This window comes from Gorilla gorilla, chromosome 13 (assembly GCF_029281585.2).
Source record: "Gorilla gorilla gorilla isolate KB3781 chromosome 13, NHGRI_mGorGor1-v2.1_pri, whole genome shotgun sequence".
NCBI lineage: Eukaryota > Metazoa > Chordata > Mammalia > Primates > Hominidae > Gorilla > Gorilla gorilla.
In genome coordinates, this window is record NC_073237.2 from 72,099,900 (window position 1) to 72,120,216 (window position 20,317).

A 20,317-nucleotide genomic window follows, 5' to 3' on the forward strand; every position below is an offset into this window, starting at 1 on the left:
TGTTTGTGTGTATAAGTTTTAATACATTTTAATTTTCATAATACATATTTTTAATGATAAAATAGACTAGTATCTACATATATTTCATGAACTTATAACATACAACATACCTACCTAACTTTTTCTTTTTTTTTTTTCTTTTTTGAGATGGAGTTTCACTCTTGTTGCCCAGGCTGGAGTTCAATGGCGTGATCTCGGCTCACCGCAACCTCTGCCTCCCGGGTTCAAGTGATTCTCTTGCCTCAGCCTCCCGAGTAGCTGGGATTACAGGCATGCACCACCATGCCCGGCTAATTTTGTATTTTTAGCGGAGATGGGGGTTTCTCCATGTTGGTCAGGCTGGTCTTGAACTCACGACCTCACGTGATCCGCCTGCCTAGGCCTCCCAAAGTGCTGGGATTACAGGTGTAAGCCACCACACCCGGCACTTTTTCTTAATTTTTTTCAATATATCTAAGCTACATGGTTTGTCTGAGAGTTATTCTAAATTGTGGCAATCTCCAAAAAAAGTACGATATATTTTTTGAAGAAAATCTGCATAAATGGACCTGTGTAGTTCAAATCCAAGTTGTTCAAGGGTTAACTAGTAATTTATCATTATTAGCATTATTAAATTTTGGGAACTTTCACACCAATTCTCAATCTGATGTACTAGCATACCATAGAGTTGGTAACTCTTCTAATCGGCAGTGAAATGTTCAGAGGCATTTTTTTTTTTCTCACACTGGTCAGCTCCAAACAGCCCATTACCAATTTATTATTGATTCACAGAATCTCAGGTTATAAGAGATCTTAGAGGTTAATTTCTGGCATTGGATATAGCAGAGGAAGAAATAAGGTGGCTCATAAGGCAAACTCTTCCCAGAATAATTCCAGTTTGCAGAGTTTCAGGATGGGTCCTTATGGAGTTCTTTTTCCCTTCTTCCATTAAACTGCTTAGATTTCTTTCTGTTCATTGCATTTCAGCGAAGTTTTCTTTTAGAGATTTAAGGGACTTTGGCAGACAGGCCAAACACTAGTGGGGCCTCATTATCAAGTAATATGTTGCAAAGTATAAGGCAGTGTAAAACTGAAAACTGCCTGGTTATCTGCCATATGGTGTGTTACAGAGGAAGAGTCCAGGGGCAAATCTTGCAGTTCTGTTCTTCGCATACAAAAAGAAAACACTTATGCAAGACTTGGATTTTTGCTTCTTTACAATGTTAGGAATGGTTTTCTATCAACCACTACTAGTCTATCAGTTCCTCCTTCCTTTGGCTACTGAGACATTTGTAATAGAATTGACTGTCATAACCATCAGAGTCTAAGGTCATGAAATACGACAGATTCTTTGCTGTTGCTATTGGTGCTTATCTGCAAGCTTCCTTCTTGGCCAACAAGGCTCTATCCAAGGAAGCTAATGAGATCGTTAAAGTAGATCCCAAAGGAGGAAGCAGAATGTGTCTATTCATCAATGGAAGTGGGACTTCTTTGATAACATTTAGGTTTAAGAATCACACTTTTAGAAAATGGACTTATAATGGAACTGTGATATAACTGCAAAAGCTATGGATAGTAAGAGGAATGAGTCTACATCCATACATTTGATTTAACAGATGAATGAGGGTTCAACTCATTTTTTTAAAAAAAAACAGGGCTAGGTTTTTCCCTTTAAAATATATATGCATTGAAATGAAAGAATATGCCCTTTGAGTAAGTTTAAATGCTGGCCCAGGGATTAGTTTACAAAGCAGAAAAGTGGTTTGCCCACTTCCTACCTCATTTTCCAATTCTCTCTCATGTTCAATGCAGTGAATGTTACATTTGTGTGTGCCAACCAGGGCATGCTCACAGAAGGAAAGAGTGCTAGTGGAAAGAAAAAGAGAAAGACACCATGGAGAAAAAAATGTTAATGATCAATTTTTCCACCCCAAGAAAAAAATCTCCAGGCTCCAGAAAACCGGGTGCAGTGATTCCTCTCCATTTCATTCAGAATTTGAAGCCCAGAGACAACAAGGCTTTGAAAGAGAAGCATTTTGTGCTGTCTTTGTAGTCCTAAACAATTAACAGCTCCAGAGTCCCAGAGAGAAACCCGTAGGGCATCCTTCAAACTTGTTACAAAGTACCTTATGTAGTGGCAACCCTTCTGTGGATCACGGTGAGACAGGTCCTTCCTCCTACCTGAAATGCCCACAATTCTGAATTTTTTTAAAAAAAGAGAGTGACTGTCCCTTATATGTGTATTGAGATGTAGACCTTGACTGAAGTCTTATCCCATCTGAAATTTACTATCTTCAAGAGGGATAATCCAATGTCCCTATGCATAGATGCACATTGTCAGAGTTAACAGTGTTGTAATAGATTGTGAGCTTTCGGACTCCATGGCTAGGGAAGCAGGAAGAGACTACAGGGACTGGCTAGCAGGGAGACTGTACCAAAACTCTAAAGCACAAGCATAGTGCTTATGTTTTCCTCTTAAAAATAATAATAATAGGGCCGGGAGCGGTGGCTCACGCCTGTAATCCTAGCACTTTGGGAGGCCGAGGCGGGCGGATCACAAGGTCAGGAGATCGAGACCATCCTGGCTAACACAGTGAAACCCCGTCTCTACTGAAAATACAAAAAAATTAGCCAGGCCTGGTGGCGGGCGCCTGTAGTCCCAGCTGCTCGGGAGGCTGAGGCAGGAGAATGGCGTGAACCCGGGAGGCGGAGCTTGCGGTGAGCCGAGATCGCGCCACTGCACTCCAGCCTGGGCGACAGAGCGAGACTCCGTCTCAAAAAAATAAATAATAATAATAATAAGAAGAAGAATAATAGGACGGGCATGGTGGATCATGCCTGTAATCCCAGCACTTTGCGAGGCCAAGGCAGGCAGAGCATTTGAGATCAGGAGTTCGAGACCAGCCAACCCTGTCTCTACTAAAAATACAAAAATTAGCCAGCCTGTAATCCCAGCTACTCGGGGAGGCTGAGGCAGGAGAATCGCTTGAATCCGGGAGGCGAAGGCTGCAGTGAGCCAAGATCACACCACTGCACTCCAGCCTGGGCGACAGAGCGAGACTCTGTCTCAAAAATACATACATACATACATACATACATACATACATACCTTCAATAATAAACCACATTTACTCTAGAGTATTCAGAGATTCTGAATTCCACTAATTTTTTGTGCCTCCCCCTTCCCCTTTCTCCAGTGTACAGCACAATTCATTGCACATGCTAGGTGCTCAAAACAGATGTGTTGAATCAGTCAAATAAATAAACGAATAAAATACATACACTTCTGCACATGTTTTAGTTCTTCTGATCTTCTATTTCTTCAGCTATAATGTGGGGATGATGTTATTTTGTGGGTTTGTTTTCAAGATTAAATAATATAGCATACCTTATACAATATGTAAAATGTCAAATGCTATGCTCAAAGGTACTAGTGGAATTTTAAGTCTGCAGGTATCTTTCAGATTTTAAAAAATCAGTACCAAAAGCTATAGGTGGGATGAGTTAATTAATCTCAAACACATTTAAATTAACAGGAAGAAAGAAATAGGGCATGGTAGGAGGAGAGAAAGGAGGACAGTTAGGGATATAGTGAATACTTTTAAAGTCAGTTGAATTATTTCATACGGGATAATTTTTCTTATCACAGTAAATCACCCTGTGCCCCACCCCCGCTCCAGGAAGGCAGGGAGGTTGTAAAGGAGAAGCGAGAAGAGGGTTAATTTGAGCTCCCTCCTGCCTGCTGCAGTCACAGTGCATGATAGAGTAATGAAGGTGACGCCGCCACATATCTCATCTGAACTTCCTCTGTGGTCTTTTTTATATTAAAGTCTTTCACTGTTACAGGACTGTGCTTGGAAAAGTTGGGAAACTTTTCCCTTGGTGGAGAAAAAGAAGGCCTCGTCAGACGCAATCCAACAAATGAATGGAGTTATTTCCTTGGCCCAACATGTCCATCCACTAGCACACCAAATATTCATAGAAACATCTTTCCTCACTTCCAAGGCCGGAATTGTACTCTCCCGTGGCGTTGCCTAGTATCAGATGCGCAGATTTCGAAAGTGAGCAGGCAACAGACTTGGCTTTCGAGCCAATTCTAGGAGTCGATGCGACTTACTGTCCTGTGTGGTAGCTTCTCCCGGGAGCAGAAAGTGTAAAATAAACAGCTGCTGAAAAGCATGAAGAATTAACGAAGTGAAAATCTCGAGTTATTTGTTCGGCAATTGACACGTAAGTGACCTCCTTAAATGCCTAGTTATTTAAGGACGTTTAGAACGAGGACGAATGAATCTTCAGGGCAGTTAATTCGCACCGGCGTGTAAATTTCTTTAGTCTTTCGGGAAGTGGCGGTAAATTCATACATATCCAGCAGGGAGGGAAGAGAAGGGAGTAAAACCACGATCTCGGAGCGCTCTTCTCAGTCCTTTGGAAAGACTTGCCTTTACTGCCCGGAACCCTGGAGGTTACAGCTGGGCGAACCCGGAGGCGCTAGGACCTGGTCGGCGCCTGGCTGCGGCCGCTTTCAAGAGGGCGGAGGAGCTGGAGGAGGAGGGCGATGTGGGAAAGGAGGGGTGTTAAGGGGGGCGGGGGAAGTCATTTATGCAGAGCAGGAGCTGCTGCCATTGCCACTCAGAATCCCCGCGCGCTGCTCGGAGCCGGAGGGAGCGCTGGGAGCGAGCAAGCGAGCGTTTGGAGCCCGGGCCAGCAGAGGGGGCGCCCGGTCGCTGCCTGTACCGCTCCCGCTGGCCATCTCCGCCGCGCTCGGGGGCCCCGGGAGGAGCGAGACCGAGTCGGAGAGTCCGGGAGCCGAGCCGGGCGAAACCCAACTGCGGAGGACGTCCGCCCCACTCAGCCGCCTCCTGCGCCCGAGCCGGGGAGCATCGCCGAGCGCCCCGCGGGCCGGAGAGCTGGGAGCACAGGTCCCGGCAGCCCCAGGGATGGTCTAGGAGCCGGCGTAAGGCTCGCTGCTCTGCTCCCTGCCGGGGCTAGCCGCCTCCTGCCGATCGCCCGGGGCTGCGAGCTGCGGCGGCCCGGGGCTGCTCGCCGGGCGGCGCAGGCCGGAGAAGTTAGTTGTGCGCGCCCTTAGTGCGCGGAACCAGCCAGCAAGCGAGGGAGCAGCGAGGCCCCGGGACCATGGGCTGGGGGAGCCGCTGCTGCTGCCCGGGACATTTGGACCTGCTGTGCGTGCTGGCGCTGCTCGGGGGCTGCCTGCTCCCCGTGTGCCGGACGCGCGTCTACACCAACCACTGGGCAGTCAAAATCGCCGGGGGCTTCCCGGAGGCCAACCGTATCGCCAGCAAGTACGGATTCATCAACATAGGACAGGTAACGAACTACAGGCTAGCCCAGCCCTCGGCCCTGAAGCCACTGGGGGCTTCTTGTCCCCTCTGCGTGGAACCCCCTCCCCCTCTTCCAGATGTGCTCTAGCAGCTGTTGCCCTAACTCTTGGGCGATGCTCTGTCTCCTGCGCGCGCGCGCGTACGCACACACACACACACACACACACACCCCAGAGTTGCCGGGTCCGTGTTTTGTTTACTTGTCTTTTCCAAGCCACGCGGGACTGGTAGGGTCTCGGGAAAAATCTAGAGTGCCCCCGTGGTGGCTTCAGAGACGGCTGGACCTTTTGACCTGAAAAGTCGAGTAGCACTAGTAATCTGAGGCAGTCTCAGAGAGGGTGATCGTGGGGAGAGGGGGAAATTAGGTCTTTTGGGGGATAGGGGGTGAGCGCGCCTCTGATGCCTGCGGGGAAGGGAAAGCCTTTCCTGCTCGGACCTGAATTTAGCCCAGAAAGAAGTTTCTTCTTGGGCGAGAGAACCTCTGGCGCTGGGGACGCCGGAGGCGCGGGGACTGGAGCTGGAAGGGAGGAGAAAGGAGGGGGAGGGAAGAGGGGGCGGGACCCGGTGTGAGTGCAGATTTAGGGGAGACCTCTAGGCTTTCTCGCCTTAAGCGAGGTCCGCGTGGGGGCTCCCGGAAGGGAGTTGGAGTGGGGAGGTGGGAAACTTCCGAAACCGGCTGGCTGGGTTCCGCTCCGGGAAAACGAGGAGTCTTACCCCGGGACGGAAGGTGCCGGGCCGGGAGGTTGCGCCGTGGGGCGAGAGTTGGGCAGGCAGCAGGGGCGCGGGGTTTTTGTGGGGTGCCGCTCTCGGGCTTTTGGCAGAGCTCTCCTGCTAGGGAGAAATGCCCATAAACTAAGGTGATGCTATGAGGATGATTGGAAGCGTAACAGATTTGGAAGTACTCCGGGTTCAGTGGTCTTGGCTTTCTGGTTCTCTTACCCCCACAGCCCTGCGAGAAATGGGGGTAGAGAGGGCTATGAAAGTGGATCCCAGAAAGTACCCCCCTCCACATACACACCGCAGGCATCTTTGGGGTTGGCCGGAGGGGCGGGCCCTGGCTGGGCTCAGGCGAGAATCCGCTGGAATGGGAGGTGAGGATGATGGATGGCGCCTTTCCAGCAGGCGCGCTTTGGGGACTGCCCGGGGTGCACGCACCCTGCGTGCTCTGCCAGGGGGAAGGGAGAGGGAGGTGCTGGCTGGTGCCGGCGGAGTGGGAGAGTACGGACAGTTTCTGAGGCCATTGCGTTCCACGCCCAGGAACCCGGGGACACCCCCCGCCCCTCCTCCCCGCCGCCTGGGGGATGCGGCACCTGGAGAGGAGGCAGAGCTGCTGTCGCCGCGTTTAGAAGGAGCTGGGGAGTGCGGGGAGTGTTCAGAGGAGCAAGAGCACAAGATCTTGCTCTTTGCCCGCCCAGAGGGAGGACATATTCCAGAGAAGCCAGCCCTGTGGAGAACTGAGACTAGGGCAAGGGGCACGGTTTGTATTCCCTCCTGCCCCTGGAACTAAGGAAGTAAGGGAAGCCAGCCAGATTTTGTTGCTTGAGTGACTGTTATCTGCGGAAGATTTCCATTCTAAAGGCTCGTTGGGATTCTACTGGCTTCTTTTTCTCTGGAAGAAAACACTGAGTCCGTTCAGGTCTTTTTACATGAACTTAAAGTTGGGCACTGCCTATGCCCTGGGAATGGAACTGGGGAGGCTAGCACTGAAAGTAGCTAGTACTATTAATCTTTCCAGAGATTCATCTCGGGTTCTGCTAACATTGAACATCTCACACATGACCAGGCATTTTTGGAGGAATAAATTCTTGAACATACCCTTCTTTCTTAATCTCAAAACAACCTTGTTTGGTGAATATTACCTCACACACAGGAGATGAGGAAACCGAGACCAGCTAGACAGTGGCAAAGCCGTGATTCAGACCTGCTACTCTGACTGTTGCAGGCCCAGTCCCCCATGGATCCTGCCTTTTAGGGAACCCTTCCATCCCATGATGAAGGAGGAAGAAAGTAAAATCTCCATTTCCTTGAATTCTGATTTAATGTCTCAGTAGGCTGGAAGCAAATATCTGGTCTCAGTTCACAGATATTTAGTTCGAACGAACCTAGCTTTCTTGACTTTAACAAGGGCAGAAACAGCTGTTACCTTTCTGAATTAATTGAGCAGAACTGGTATATGACAGAATCTGGTATAGTGAGATGGGAGAAATTGTCACCCAATCCGCTTTTGAACAAGCAAACATTGCAATGTCCTGCAACCTCTGCCTGACTTTTTACAAAAGGCCTTATAATGAAGATTCATGGCTTCTCATTAAAAATAATAATGCTAAGAAAGTTTACATACAAATACCACCAAGGATGATTTATTGTGGTTTTACAGCGCCAATGAGGAAATTTAGTGCTTGTAGAGGTTACAGAGGACCCCTTGAACCAGTGTAAAAAGATCAGCTATTCTACAGTGGAGAGCATTTCCTCTGTAGATCAAAGGAGCTTAAGCCTATGCTAAGTCTTTGGGGTGGTAGATGGAGTTCACACGTGCAATATCATTGCACTGTACGGGCCAAATGTATTTCTTATTCATCCTTTACTGCTCTGACCTTTCAACACTTTAGACATCCTTTTGTTATTCTTTCCATCAGTAAACCAGCTGTGGATCAGCTGAGGGCAGTAACTAATTTGCAGATGCCTCTGGAATGTTCTGTTTTTTACCCATTTGGGCTTGGGGTCTCATCTTACATGTTGCAAATTGGAACTGAAACTTGTTATTATTTCTGCAGTCATTTACTATCCTGGTAGTAATTTTTATATCTTCGGTATGATATTCTAGGTGAGTAAGGTAGTAAATTTTCACCACAGTAAAGGTACAGTTTTGACCATTTGCTCAGAATATCAATGTAATGTTTTGTGTAGCATCTTAGCATTTGAAAGTCACGAGAGGTAAGATTTCTGGCCAGGGGATTTCTATGGAAAATAATAGCTGTGCCTCTTCTGTTAAAAAAAAGATGGGATGTGAAGAGTAACACAAGAAGAAAGCAAGCAAGCAAGCAAAAAGGACGTGCTTGATTTCCAGAAGGGAACATAAATGAAGGTTTTCTTGCCTTTGTTTATAGAGCTAGCATATGTTTTCACAAAATGTTTATATTTTGTGAATGGTTGTGCCTTGAAATCCTGCAATAATAATACTTAACCATAATCATTGTTAGTTGTTGTCATGTTAGCATATATTATCTTTTGGTTGGTATCGGAGTCAGCTGCAGAATGCCCTGCTTTTCTTCCCTACAAGTTCTGACTACCAGCCCTCTTAGTATCTAGTGGAACCAGCACCTTCTGAGCTGGCCGAGGGTAGGAGGTGTGCATGCCTATTGACCTGCACGGGAATAGAGGGAGAAGCCTTTGTCTTCCCTCACTAATCATGTGCTCTGACCCTTTGAGCTAACTATCTACTGGTTAGGCAATTGAAATGATATAAAGGAATAAGACCTGACATGTTGTTAATTGTGGACCTCCATTTAGAGTAAATCTACAAAGAAGAATTAATGTCTGGTTATTTGAATTCAGGGAGAAGATCCCTTGTGAACAGATTGTTTACAATGTGCACTAGCTGTATTTATCCTTCTGTGAGTTGCTTATAATCCTTGATTCCAGCCTGAGATTACCAGTAGCAAAGCCCCTTCCCCAAACCACATAACAATTTGAATAACACCTCTGAAGGATAAAACTAAATGCAAGCCATACTGGAAAAATATTTTACCTAGAGCCCCCCCATTGACAGCATGTGGACTTGGAAACTCTGGAGAGGCCACTTTTGAGGCTGTGAAAGCAGGAAAGTCACTGAACTTAATGGAGCCTCTGTTCCTTCATCTGTAAAATGATAAATCTCTAGATAATAGAGTGAGTTAACTATGCATTGCTCAGCACATAGTTAGGCTTGCAGCGAAAGGTTTGTTTAATCTGAATCTGAGGAGAAAGGTCAAAATAATTGAGATCCAAAGTTTTAGATAAGGAGAAAGGAAGACATTTTAAAAATGGAGATGCGAAATGTGAAGATCAGGAAAATATATTTTTGAAGATTGAATTGTAAGAACCATATCATAGCTTTGTAGGTAGGGAAAATGATTTTCCCTTTCAATGAGTAATTTAAAATATTAATAGTTTAAAAGTAGTTTTATGTTAGATTCTAAACAATTAGGATTGATTTCCCATGGCAGGGCCCTCTTCCCTCATTGATCCTAGTCATAGGCCATGAAATGTTACAGGATAAGCATACTGCGGATGGACAAAAGGGAGGAAAAATAACCTGAAAAATTTTGTTAAATCATATTCGCATTTACATTTTATTTTTTATTCTGAGTGTAGTTTGTATGAGTAAAGCTAGAAGAAGCATTTTCCAAGTAGGTAGGAAGAGATACATTCGCAGGGAGAACTTTGTTCAGAGATGTCCTGAACACCTCCCACCCTGCTGATTAATTTTGAGCTGTGAATATTATAGGACGCTTGAAATGTTGATTCACATGGGCAGTGAATTCTGGGTGCTTATGGATAGTCCTGGAAATAGGGGATGTGGTTAGTCTGATGGGTTGTATGGGAGTGGATTGTGCTTGCCTAATAAATTCTTAGGCATTTTATAAACAGGAGAGTTAGTTGGTGCTGTAGTCCCAGATTGGTCTCTGTGTGATAAATCTGGCTTTGCACAGGGCAGCTCTTCATGCTCAAGAACCTCAGCCCTGACCCCTGCTAGCCACTCTCATATGCATATTTCTTATGATGAGGCAAATGAAGGGATAGTAGGGGAGCCTTTGCTGGAAAAAACAATTCAGAGTGCATGGCCTGGTGATGGCGTGTCTGCTGCATTAACCTCATAGATAAGGAATGGTTTGTATGTGGTCATTGGGGATTTCGGGGTCTATTTGAAGTGAAAAACTGCATTTTTGTGAGCCTAAAGGCAGCTGACTTTGCCTTATCACTGTCTTTCATGGGCTTACATCCAGAGGTCCTAACCTTAAAGGTCAGCCAGAGAAACAGGGTAGTACAGTGAGAAAATTTTCAGCAATGTCTGACTCTTTGGCTGAGAGAGGGAGTCCTGACCCAGAAATATCCCCTGGGCAGGGAGGGATATTTTTGTTGTCGGTTCAAGTTATGTGAAGCAGTGTCTGGTTTTTACCAAGGCTGAAGTATCTCCAGGCATTGCTCTGCATTGGGACTTTTTTATTCATTTAATTCAGGTTGTGATCAATGACAGAAAAGCTGACTTTAGCTTCCTGGCTGGTAAAAATAAATGCTTATAGACATTAATGCATGCTAGAATACACACACACACATATATACACATATACTTATATATGATATATACACAGATATGTATGTGTGTAATATATGTACATATACACAGCATATATATGTCAATTTTTATTTTTACCAGAATAAAGTTTGCACATAGTTTAGAGTAAAATTACTCATGTAGTGTTCTCACTAGTTTCAACAGATTATCCATCTCTACATCAAAGGGTACCAAGGAGGAACAATCAATGCCAATAAACTCCCCAATTTGAGTTCATCCTGGGAGTAAAATTAGATCGGAAAGAAAACAAGACTAAGAGTCAGGTTTGAGTGAAATTCCAGGGTCTTTACTTTTATCAACCAACCTGACCCTCAGTTCCTCATTTTTCAGATAGGGAGCCATAATACCTACTCCATCCACCTCATAGGGTTGCTGTGAAAATCAGGTGACCTAATAGTGAAGATGAGTGTGTATTAGCTAAAATAAGGCATAGGGAGCATTATATGATCTTTAAAGACACCTAAGAGATGCACAGGCACTCAGAAGAGAATAACAACATACAGTAATTTTCCAGATTCTTGTGATTGTCCCTGGGGATATAATGGGGGCTGAAAGGAAGAGGAATAAGTGTTGTGCCTGATTCTCCCATAGGATGATGTGATAGCTACACTTTTCCCCCGAGAGCCATGGAGACAGGACACGGGAGGGGGCAACTGACAAGAAAACCAGCCAGCTAAGGCTCCCATCTCCTGTTGGACAGCCCTTGTTTATAAGACATATACTATATGGAGGTTGCAAGATTTTCTTTCTTTTCTTTTCTTTTTTTTTTTTTCTCCCGAAACGGAGTCTTGCTTTGTGGCCCAGGCTGGAGTGCAGTGGCACAATCTCAGCTCGCTGCAACTGCTGCCTCCTAGGCACAAGTGATTCTCCTGCCTCAGCCTCCCTAGGAACTGGGATTACAGGCACGCACCACCACACCTGGCTAAAAGTAAAACTGACACATAATAGGCCCATGAGGAATATAGATGGGACCTTTTTCAGGCACAAGTGTCAAAAATCAACCCCAAACTGCTTAAAACTAACAAACAAGCAGATAAGCATACTGGGAATTTGTTAGTTTAAACAGATTCACATGCCTTTATATGCCTTTCTGAAAACAGCTGAACGCTTTTTGTAATCAGACCTTACCTGATCTGCACTTTCGTCTTGGCAAAACCTACCCTGACCTAAACTGACATTAATTAGACCCTTAGTTTGTTTCACTGCAGAAACATGAATTGAATTTGATTGCAGTGATGTTGTCCTTGATCCAGATAGAGGTGTATGTAATATACTCAAGTATGTGCCCCATTGTGCTATTCTCACCTGAATAATTCTGAGTTCTGAAACATATTTAAATCCAAGAGTTTCAAAAAAATGATTGTGGGCCTGTCCAGCTGAAAAGCCAGAGGTAGTGCTAATGTCAGCTGTTTCTCCTTTTCCCTCAGAAGGTGCTTTCTAGTAAGCAGCAAAGTTCATATGCTGCTTAGTACCTTTCTTATCCAGTATTGAAATTAACCCCTGAAAAAGACTCCTGATCATTGACTGGGGTCGTATCCCCACATGTGGGTCAATCACTTTGTCTAGGAGGGTAGCAGTATTTTGATGGGTGAGCTTGGGTCACATGTCCTCCCTCAAAGGGAGATGTTGACCTTTGATGGGCAGTCCACCAGTTGGGTAGGGACAGTTCCCCAAAGGAAAGTGGGATGCTGTTACTAGAATAAGAGAAAAGAGATGTGGGATAAGAAAAAACCCCACTAGAGATCAGGTTTTATAGGCCCTAAATGCCTAGGCTAGAGAGTTTCAACCTTATCATTTTGGATAAGTTTATATTGAAGTTTATATTGAAGATCTCTGAGAAGGAGACACAACAACCCACTGATTCTACCAGCACAAGTCTACCATGGTTACATGGTAGATACTAAGATCAGATCAGAAAACTAACATACAGATCAGAAAACATTCTCTGTTCTTGAGAAGCTAAAACATTTTCACCCATAATTATCATTTAGTGAGACAAATAGTAATGGACTTCTGGGTAGTATAGTATGGTTCAGTCATGCCTTGGGAGAGTCTGCTGGTAGCAGTGTGCACAATGAACTGAATACATAATGGCAGAGTGGTTATTGTGTTGGCAATGATTATTGGTAATGGAAACAGGAGCCGTGACAATGGAAAGATTTGGAAGTTCTTGTAGAGGATGATTCAATAGGGCTTGGTAACTCAATGGAAGTAGGGGATGAGGAGGAGGGAGAATGTGAAGATAGCTGTAAAGTTTTAGCCTTGGGACCAGGAGAATGGTGGACTGTTGTGTAGAATTAGGACAGTCTGCAGGATCATTTTGAGAACAAAAGGATAGGCTCAGCATTAGTTTATACTTAAGGTATACAACATGATATTTTGATATACATATACATAGTGAAATGATTATTACAGGTAAGCAAATTTACATATTTATTGTCTTCCATAATTACCCCTTCTTTTTGTGGTAAGGGCACCTGAAATCTAGTCTCTTAGCAAATAATAAACAACACAGTATTATTATGTTGTTTATCCCTAGTACTCCTGCTGCACATTCCATCTCTAGACAAATTCATCCGACGTAACTGTGAGTTTGTACCCTTTGACCTACATCTCCCTCCTCCCTCTCCTCACCCCGGTAGTCACTGTTACACTCTGTTTCTATGTAATCAACATTTTCTGCCCTAAATTCCACATATAAGTGGGATCATCAGCATTCTTTTTGTTGGAAGATAGAAGGACATGCATGCTTATAGAAATGTCTAGTAGGTGGAAGAGCATTTAGGTTGGGAAAGAAGTATAAATTAGCACTCATCATCAACCTCAGTATAAAGGAAGCTTGTGGAAGGGCTTAGGATTGTTAGGAGATGAAGCATGAAGAGAGGGGCACTGAGAAGAGAAGGCAGAGAAAAGAATGTCTCCACTTAGGGAGCAAGGGAGAACGGGAGTAGATGAAGGGACCAGGAAGATGGAGAGAGCCACCAGAAGAAAGGGTGCCTCCTTTAGATGGTGTGCAGTAGTGAGAAGTGCTATAGAAAGAATCCAGGAGGATGTGTGTAAAGTGATAAGGAGGCTTCCAGTGCTCTTAGCACCAATGCTTGATTGAATAGTGGAGTGGAAGTCAGGTTGTGGGGCAGTAGAGAAACGGAGTACAACAGTTTTTCATTGGACATCTGCTTCTATCCACCTGCCAGCCTCCATTCCCTCCCTTCATCTCTTTCTTGCCAATGTGCTGGAGTAGTTAGGATCATAGGTTTAGAATTAAAAGGGTTTGAAACCTAATACTGCTCCTTCCTAGCTGGAGGACCCTAGATAAGTGTCTTAAGCTCTCTGTTCCTCAGTTTCTTCATGTGTGTAAGGGATATAATAACAAGAGTGATCCCCCCATAAAATTGTTGTGAGGATGAGTTAAAAGTAGCTAGAATAGTATCTGACACACAAATACTCAGTAAATGAGAGTTATTATATCTTGTTTAAAAATTTTTTGGCCAGGTGAAGAGGCTCATGCCTGTAATCCCAGCACTTTGGGAGGCTGAGGGAGCTGGATCTCTTGAGGCCAGGAGATCGAGACCAGCCTGGGTAACATGGTGAAACCCTGTCTCTACTAAAAATACAAAAATTAGCCAGGTGTGGTGGTCTGTGCTTGTAGTTGCAGCTACCCGGGAGGCTGAGGTGGGACAGTTGCTTGAGCCCGGGAGGCTGAGGCATCAGTGAGCCGAGATCATGCCACTGCACTCCAGCCTGGGTGACGGAGCGAGACTCTGTCTCAAAAAAAACAACAACAACAACAACAACAACAACATTTTTTTTTTTACCCTGCAGTAAATCGGTTCACCCCATTTATTTTTTACCTCCCCATTCACTCTCAAACATGTCCAAGTTTGGAAGATAAATGATGTAGTCATCGAAATTGTATGTGAATTTGTGTGTGTGTGTGTAATTACACACCTATCCTTCCACTAGCTGGTGAGCTTTTTGAGAGGGCAGTGCCTCATTCATGATTGTATCCCCAGCACCTAGAACAGTGTGTGGTACAGGAGAAACACAGTGAGCACGTGGGCAGGGGGCATGCAGGGTGTAAGTAAAGAGGGATAAAAAGTCCATCTGGAAAGGAAGAGAAACGTTGGTGCCTCAGACTAAAGAGGAAGGAAGGGCGAGTGGCGAGTCAGAGGAATTCCGCTGAGGAGGAAAGGAAGTATAGAGTGGCCTCAATCTCAGTCACTTAAAAGGATTATAAATCATTCTATCATAAAGACACATGAACACGTATGTTTATTGCAGCACTATTTACAATAGCAAAGACTTGGAACCAACCCAAATGCCCATCAATTATAGACTGGATAAAGAAAATGTGGCACATATACACCATGGAATACTATGCAGCCATAAAGAAGAATGAGTTCATGTACTTTGCAGGGATATGGATGAAGCTGGAAGCCATCATTCTCAGCAAAGTAACACAGGAACAGAAAACCAAACACCACATGTTCTCACTCATAAGTGGAAGTTGAACAGTGAGAACACATGGACACAGGGAGGGGAACATCACACACTGGAGCCTGTTGGGGGTGGCGGGAAAAGGGAGGGAGAGCATTAGGACAGATACCTAATGCATGCAGGGCTTAAAACCTTGATGACGGGTTGATGGGTGCAGCAAACCACCATGGCACATGTATACCTATGTAACAAACCTGCATGTTCTGCCCATATATACCAGAACTTAAAAAAAAAAAAAGATGAAGACCACCTGTGGCAAGTTGGAGCAGCGGGAACTGGAGGAAATGGATGTCTGGATACTTCAGTATTTTGGAACACTTTTAGAAAATGCTGATAACAATTAATGATTGATGACTATATAAAAATGTGCCAAATAGCAATGAGGTTATTTGCTGCTTGCCCTTAGCCATTGCACAGGGAGTAGTGATTAAATGAGTGAGTGAAAAAAAGAAAAAATGAACCAGTCTATTGTTTTGTGCCTTTCTCACGAATGTTCAGGAGCCTGAGATTAGAAAAGGACAAAACAGGCTGGGCGTGGTGGCTCACGCCTGTAATCCCAGCACTTTGGGAGGCCAAGGCGGGCAGATCACCTGAGGTCAGGAGTTTGAGACCAGCCTGGCCAACATGGCAAAACCCCATCTCTACTAAAAATACAAAAATTAGCTGGGCGTGGTGTGGAGCGTCTGTAATCCCAGCTACTCAGGAGGCTGAGGCAGGAGAATCGCTTGAACCCAGGAGGTGGAGGTTGCAGTGAGCCAAGATCGCGCCACTGCATTTCAGCCTGGGTGACAGAGTGAGACACCATCTCAAAAAAAAAAAAAAGAAAGAAAAGGACAAAACAAGGAGTTTGAATTTACCAGAGTAAGAGAGAAGGCGAAAGAAGACTCTGGGAAACTAGGAGGCAAACAGTTCTTGAATATAAAAGGTGCCACTTCTGAAGTGGTTGACCATAGTCTGTGAGGAAGGTGGTGGGGCCAAAATAGGACTACTGGACCAATGGAATAGGGTGGCCATAGCGGCTTTACAAACAAAAGAAAAATGGATGGCCAGCTTGATAAGAGTGGTAGAAGCAGAAAGATGAGAGCCAACCCAGAGAGTATTTTGATTTTTTTGTAAGCTACTAGCTAGAGTTATTCTGCTCAATGATAAGGTCCAGGGTATGGAGATGCAGGTGAGACGACCAGGCAGAGAACAGGCGAAGGCTAATGGGTTGGAAACAGTCAAGAAACAGGCTGAAGTATTTGAGGGGTTATCAGTGCGTGGAAGAAGAGGATTCCAAGTAATTTGTGCTGATATGTCCACTGGGCAGATAAACATGAAGCTTACCCCGTATTTCATTCTCTTTGGATAAATGTAGGTATTATCTCTGCTTTACACATCTGTGTGCTATTATTTGCACTGCAGGTCCCTTACCAACTTACGGGATAAAGACAGACACATGGGTGATTGCTTTCAACTCCCATATTTGGTTTAAAAACTGAAGATTGTGTTGAACACTGAATATAGAGGGAACAGTGGAAACAGAGAATGTAAAACCAGGACACAATATTTAAGGATGATTTTTTAAAATGGTCTATACTATCTCACATTTTAGGTTGACTTTTAGCTTAGGTTGTCACATAGTCTACTTTCCATCTCAGTATTATAACAGATAATTATAACTATAATTTATTCACATTTCATGTATTCTGCCCTTTAAATACGTATTTTATATAGTACAACAAAGCTGTGTTCTGAACATGCCTTTCATGTATTCTTAGCCTAAACTTTACCACCTTATAGGAATACAGATAAGTTTTAAAATGAGTCTTTAAAATTATTTATAGATTGCTCTATCACATATAACATTTTTAGATTGCTCTATATAATAGATTAATCTTGTTTACATTTGTATGGTAATCTGATTGTTAATTGAGGTTAGCATCACAAAAGAAGTATTTAAGTTTCTATTTTAATTTTCTATACATTATCTGAGAGGTTAATTCTATCCTGGGAAAATTACATTTTGGATACCATGCCAGCATTGAACCTAGTTAAGATTTATTAAAAGCAAGTCTTTCCTTGATGCCTTTCCCAGTATAACAAACTGTTTATATTCTGTCTCTCTCTGTGTGTGTATGTGCGCGTGTGTATATATGTGTGTGTGTGTATATATATATATATATATAAAATAAGTACTTAAGGGATGATATTTTTGTAATAAGTTCTTAAGGTCTGGTATTTTTCTATACTGAGAAGCTCTTACAGCTGTAAAAATATACCAGATCTCTGTATATCCATGTTCCCATGCTTGTACCTTGTTTTCTCTGGTAGGAGATCCTCAACCAAAATAAAGCTGGGTAGTCTGAATACAGAGCAGGGAGGGGAGATCATCCCAGGGCCTATAATTTTGTAAGCAAATATCCATAATGTAAATTTAGAAAGATACTGCCTACTCATCCTGTGCCTATTCTAGTTTCATTTAACTAATATGTTTGTGTGTCGGCGGGAACCCCATTCATCAATTTCGAAGTTTCTCAAAGAAAACAAAATTGTAGGCCACTTAGGATTTATTACAGGCTAGCTTCCAGCAAGACCTTTTTTTCTTTATTTTTAACTATGGGGCATCTTTCGATTTGGTGCTTACGGACCAATTTGCCAAATGCTGCATTCTTTGACTCATCACGGGATGATGTCATTGCTCCTGGGCTGGTTGGACAATGCTGGGAACCAGTGAAGGAAACTCAAAGCTGAAAACAGGTGACTTGAGTCACCCTTCTAGATCCAGCCCTGCCATGAATTTGTCACATATTTATGAGCCAGTCACAGGTTTCCTTTGTCATAAAAGATTAATTCTATTCATTGTTTTATTTAAAAAATAGTTGTTGAGGGACACCATGAAGAAAGTGAAAGGACAACCCACAGAATGGGAGTAAATATTTGCAAATCATATCTGAGGAAGACTTGTACCCAAAATATGTAATGAATTCTCGCTCTCAATAATAAAAGACCAATTTCTCCATTAAAAATGGGCACAAAATATCTGAGTAGACAGTTTTCCAAAGCGCATATGCAAATGGGCAAGAAGCACATCTAAAGATGTATAACATCATTAGTCACCAGGGAAATGTAAGTCAAACCTCAATAAGCTACTGGTTTACACTCACTAGGATGGCTATAATAAAAAAGACAGATCATTACAAGTGTTGATGAGAATGTGGAGAAATTGCAACTCTCCAATTTACAATGGGAATGTGCTAATGGGAATGTAAAGCTGTGAGACCACTTTGGAAAACTGTCTGGCAGTTCCTCAAAAGGTGAAACATACAGCTACTATATGACCCAGCAGTTCTCTCCTAAATGTATACCCAACAGAAATGAAAACATTTGTCCACACAAAATCTTGTAGATAAATGTTCATGGCATCATTATTCACAGTAGCCAAAAAGCAGAAACAATCCAACTGTCTATCAACAGATAAATGGATACAATTTGGTGTATTCATATTAATATTATGGAATATTTTTTCACAATGGAAATGAAGTTTTGATACATGCTACAATGTAGATGAACCTTGAAAATATTATGCTAAGTGAAAGGAACCAGTCACAAAAGGCCACATTATTGTATCATTCTGTTTATATAAAATGTCCAGATTTAGCAAATCTATAGAGACAGAGGGTAGATTAGTGGTTGTGTAAGGCTGGAAGGGTTGGTGGGAAATGGGGAGTGGCTGCTAATAGGTATGAGATTTTTTGGGAGGTGATGAAATGTTCTAAAATAGATTGTTGACCTGGCTCACTGGCTGTTGCCTGTAATCCCAACACTTTGGGAGGTCAAAGTGGGAGAATCACTTGAGGCTAGAAGTTCAAGACCAGCCTGGGCAATAAAGTGACACCCTCTGGTCTCTACAAAAATAAAATAAAATAAAAAATTAGCAGGGCATGGTAGCCTGTAGTCCCAGCTACTTGGCAAGCTGAGGCAGAAAGAGGGCTTGAGCCCAAGAATTTTGAGGATGCAGTAAGCGTAAAGGTGCCACTGCATTCCAGCCTGGATGACAGCAAGACACTGTCTCAAAAAATAATAACACTGATTATGGTGATTTTTGTACAACTTTGTAAACATACTAAAAACAATTTAATATTCTGCTTGAAAGCAGGGATCCCTAACCCCCAGGCCATGGACTGATACGGTCCGTGGCCTGTTACGAACCAGGCTGAACAGCAGGAAGTAAGGGGCAGGTGAGCCGCTCCACTTCCTGTCAGATCAGTGGGGCCGTTAGACTCTTGCAGGAGGGCGAACCCTATTGTGAACTGTGCATGTGAGGGATCTAGGTTGCGTGCTCCTTATGAGAATCTAACTAATGCCTGATGATCTGATATGGAACAGTTTCATCCCAAAACCATTGCCCCCTCTCCTGTCCATGGAAAAATTTTCTTCCATGAAACCGGTCCCTGGTGCCGAAAAGGTTGGGGACTACTGCTTTAAATGGGTGATTTGTTTGGTATGTGAATTATATCTCAATAAAGCTGTTAAAATAGTTATTGAGTACCTATTTTATCAGCCATTCTACTAGGCACAATACAATTACATTTGTCTGCTCACACGGTGCTTGCGTTGTAGTGGGAGGAGACAAGCCATAATCCAGTAATGACATGAGTAAAATAATTTCAAATTATGATAGGTGCTGTTGGAAAGCAACATGTTAGTAGACTAAAGTGTGACCAAGGGTGAGAGAACTCATTTAGTTGGTCAGGGAGACTCACTGAGGAGGAACACTTGAGCAGATACCTATTTTTTCTTTTCTTTTTTTTTTTTTTTTGAGACAGTCTCCCACTGTCGCCTAGGCTGGAGTGCAGTGGCGCAATCTCGGCTCACTGCAGCCTCCGCCTCCCGGGTTCAAGCAATTCTCCTGCCTCAGCCTTCTGAGTGGCTGAGATTACAGGTGTCTGCCACCATGCCCGGCTAATTTTTTGTATTTTTAGTAGAGATGGGGTTTCTCTATGTTGGTCAGGCTGGTCTCGAGCTCCTGACCTTGTGATCTGCCTGCCCCAGCCTCCCAAAGTGCTGGGATTACAGGTGTGAGTCACTGCGCCCAGCCGCAGATACCTAATTTTAAGAAAACACCAACCACATGGTAGTCTGGAGTCGGATGAGGTCTTTGTAAAGGAGATGGCAAATGCAAAGG

At 43.8% G+C, this 20,317-nt stretch overlaps 1 protein-coding gene across 2 annotated transcripts in view; it reads left to right on the forward strand.

Annotated features, from left to right (window-relative positions):
• The first annotated feature begins 4,552 nt into the window (after window positions 1-4,552).
• The window catches only part of PCSK5 (proprotein convertase subtilisin/kexin type 5), a 460,751-nt gene continuing 444,986 nt past the window's right edge, over window positions 4,553-20,317 (forward strand). The window contains exon 1 of one of the 2 annotated variants that reach the window (XM_031014780.3): window positions 4,553-5,304. In XM_031014780.3, the coding sequence (XP_030870640.2) occupies window positions 5,113-5,304 (192 nt within the window). In that variant the 5' untranslated portion in view covers window positions 4,553-5,112. The remainder of the gene's footprint in view (window positions 5,305-20,317) is intronic. The other variant, XM_031014779.3, reaches the window with a different exon arrangement.